The sequence below is a fragment of the Theropithecus gelada genome, chromosome 1 (genome assembly GCF_003255815.1).
Source record: "Theropithecus gelada isolate Dixy chromosome 1, Tgel_1.0, whole genome shotgun sequence".
Classification (NCBI taxonomy): Eukaryota; Metazoa; Chordata; class Mammalia; order Primates; family Cercopithecidae; genus Theropithecus; species Theropithecus gelada.
Window position 1 is genome coordinate 18,188,425 of NC_037668.1, and position 3,196 is coordinate 18,191,620.

A 3,196-nucleotide genomic window follows, 5' to 3' on the forward strand; every position below is an offset into this window, starting at 1 on the left:
CTTGTTTCATTGCTTTAATCAGCAGATGCACACAGCAAACAACATGGAGTGAGCTAGGGGCTTAGACAGAGGGTGGGAGGGTAGCCACAAAGGTGAAGTCCAAGGCCAGTGAATGGAGATCCAAGAGAGGATCTGAGTTTCTGGGCTCCAAAGAGAAGATATGGTCTTGGCAAGTTCAGAGCTTTCCCTTGGACCTGTGAGCCTCTCAGGCAGGCCTAGGAGGAGACGGGGGATGTCCGTGGCAGTTTGCTGTCCTGGATTCCACTCTTCTAGGCTCAGGGTCCATTTCAGCAGCAGCCTCCAGAGTGCTGGCCACTGCCCCCTCCACAGCAGCTGGAGCCCCCTGAGGGCTGGCTGCAGCAGCCAGAGCTCTGGGGTCTGTGGCAGTGGGACCTGCGGCGCCTGTGGTGGCTCAGACAGCAGCCACCTCCCCCAGAACTGCAGCAGCCCCCAGAGCTGGAGCCACAGCAGCCCCCAGAGCTGGAGCCACAGCAGCCTCCGGAGCTGACACTGCAGCAGGAAGAGACTGGAGGGCACTTAGGGGGACACTTTGGGGGGCACTTCTGGGTAGGACACTTGGGAGGGCACTTGGGGGTGCACTTGGGAGGGGGCTGGCACTGCTGCTGGCTCTGCTGGCAGGACATGTCGGTGGTGGGTGTTCAGGAGCTGAAAGAGAGTCAAATAGCAAGTTAGACCCAGGCAGAGGCCACTGCTGCCTATTCTTGTCCTTTCCACATTGTTTCTATTTCCTTTATTTTGATGAACTATTTAAATGCCATGGTAAATCATTAATCACTGAAAATTTTGTTATTTCTTGTAGTTTGGAAAATGCTCTTACACTGTATCTTTTGGGTTCACAATTTCATCTTAAGACAGTCAAGAATTACTATATCCTTTACAAAGAAGGAAACTGAGGCAGTAAGCCATATGAAAAAACATCTGTCAAGATTAAACATTTAGTAAATTATAGGAAGCAATTTTTCTCGTGTCATATAAAACTCTGAAACTGTCCAGTGTGGAAACCTGGGAATATAAATATTTTCTTGGGAAAAGATAAAGAAGGATTATCTCTTGGAGTAACTTCCTAGGAGACTTTGTCTTGTAAAAAACCTGCGAATGTACAATTGTAAATGGTTTTGGAGACAGGCTGGTCTCACAGGCCCCCTTTGTTAAGGAAGATGCTGAAGAACAGTATTTTTGGTGCATAGAGGGGATTTGAACTCAGGTACCCTGGCTCTAGGCTGGTGCACTGCCATATTCATCACACAAAGGCCTCACAGTAACATCTTGGCACAGTGATCCTCAGCTTGCTATGTCTAACTACTTAAAGAGATTCTCAATTCCAATTTGAATCTAGAGATAAGTGGGTTTCAAAGAGCCCTAAAAGATCCATTAATTATCTCAACTCCACTGATTGAGAGCTACTATCTCCAGCTCAAATTTACAAGGAGTGTCACAGTTTTGCTCTGAAAAGTAAGTGTCCTGTTTGAAGTTGTTCTAGCGGAGACTGTTTGCCTGGGTTTCAACTCCCTCTGTCCTTAAAACTCAGCCAGCTGAAGCACAAAGACAGAGCCATCTAATTCTTATTTGTGTTACCAGTTGGCCCTCTCCCTGCCTCCTCTGCACACCCTCCTTCAATCTTTCTGAGGTCTTGACTTCTATCCAGATGGATCTCAGCCCTCAAGGCCCTGCCCAGCCTCCCCTCCTGCCTAGGACTGAGCAACCCTCTGTGGAAGTCCCAGCTCCTATTCTCAAAGGACACTTACCAGTGTCACAGGCAGCACAGGGTCCTTCAACACCTCAGGAGGTGAGTGGATGGGGTGCTCAGGCCCAGAGCCCTTTTATCCTGGCCTGGGCTCTGCCTCCAGCTGTGAGACAGGGCCTGGGCATGAGAGGACCTGCCTCCTGACACCCACATGGGTTCTGAGGCAGGTGGTGACTGGCAGCTCCTCACTTGCTTTCCTCCATGGGGCTCAGAAAAGCTGCTCCCAGCTTGGACTATGGCCACTTAGAAATAGAAATGGAGTGGGAAAATCCCTACCATCATTTCCTGTCTTGATCTCCGTGGAGAATACTTAAGCTGTTTGGTTTTGGAGCTTGAGTTCTCTGTTTTGTTAACTTCCAAATCTTACCTCTGTGGCTCTGGGCAACCTGGCTTAACTCAAGTTTCATAGAATCCTCCAACCCTCAACTATTTTATAGCTCTGTGTGTGCGTGTGTGTCTGTGTGTGTGTGTGTGTGAGAGAGAGAAGGACAGTGTGTGTGTGTGTGTGTGTGTGTGTGTGTTTCTGTATTACAGCCATTGGTAACTGGTTAAAGAGTCAGACCTAGAGAGAAACCTGATTCTGCCACTTATTACCCGCATTACCTTATGAAAAACATTAATACCTCATCATTCTTGTTCTCAGTTTATCAACTCTGTAATAGAGATAATATAAAAATAATTGTCCAGGGATGTCTGAGAGTCAATGAAATAATGCAAAGGAAGTTTCTGTTGGAGAGTTTATAACATGTCATTTTCCCTAAACAAATGCCAATGCATTAATATTTTCAAATTACACCTGCTTTCTAAGGAGAGATGATAGCCTCCAGCTCCATCCGTGTTTCTGCAAAGGACATGATCTTATTCTTTTTTATGGCTGCATACTATTCCATGGTATATGTGTACCGCATTTTCTTTATCCAGTCTACCAATGATAGGTATTTAGGTTGATTCCATGTCTTTGCTATTGTGAATAGTGCTGGAGTGAACATACACATTCATATGTCATTATGGTAGAACAATTTATATTCATTTGGGTAACCCTCCTTCTTCAACATCCAGGCTTTATTCCATGACCTATGCATTTCTAAAACAGTGCCATTCAACTGTAACTTTGTTATGAGTCTTAGTTTTCAAATATGACTACGATAAACTATGCTTAATTCTGCAGGTTGGTTCTAATATTTATGTACCCCTCAACAGTTTCTAAAACAGAGGTGGACTTCATAGGTAAGCAATTTAAAAATGAATTGATTACTATTAGCATCATCTTTAGTTTGTGTATGACGTAAGCCGTCATCATTGGAATTCTCACTCTGAGACATTTACATTACAGTATACTAGCCTTATCACCCTGCAGAAGTCTACCACTGAATTACCTGGCTATGGTTCATGTTGTTCCAAAGAATGTATTTAATAATGGAGTAGTCAAGA

At 45.1% G+C, this 3,196-nt stretch overlaps 1 protein-coding gene across 2 annotated transcripts; it reads right to left on the reverse strand.

The window, feature by feature from the left end:
• LCE1C (late cornified envelope 1C) lies at nucleotides 1–1,795 on the reverse strand. 2 transcript variants are annotated; one of them, XM_025362420.1, is made up of 3 exons: nucleotides 1,767–1,795; nucleotides 601–666; nucleotides 1–510 (listed from the first exon to the last, which is right to left on the reverse strand). In XM_025362420.1, exons 2-3 carry the CDS (start codon nucleotides 642–644, stop codon nucleotides 288–290), a joined length of 267 nt encoding a protein of 88 aa, XP_025218205.1. In that variant the 5' UTR covers nucleotides 645–666; nucleotides 1,767–1,795; the 3' UTR covers nucleotides 1–287. The 2 variants fall into 2 exon arrangements, with proteins under 2 accessions (XP_025218205.1, XP_025218196.1); XM_025362411.1 differs by having other exon boundaries at nucleotides 1–666.
• Between the last annotated feature and the right edge of the window lie 1,401 nt (nucleotides 1,796–3,196).

Bases quoted from the DNA above. Each gene is read 5' to 3' on its own strand.
- LCE1C (XM_025362411.1), bottom strand. From the start codon at position 644: ATGTCCTGCCAGCAGAGCCAGCAGCAGTGCCAGCCCCCTCCCAAGTGC.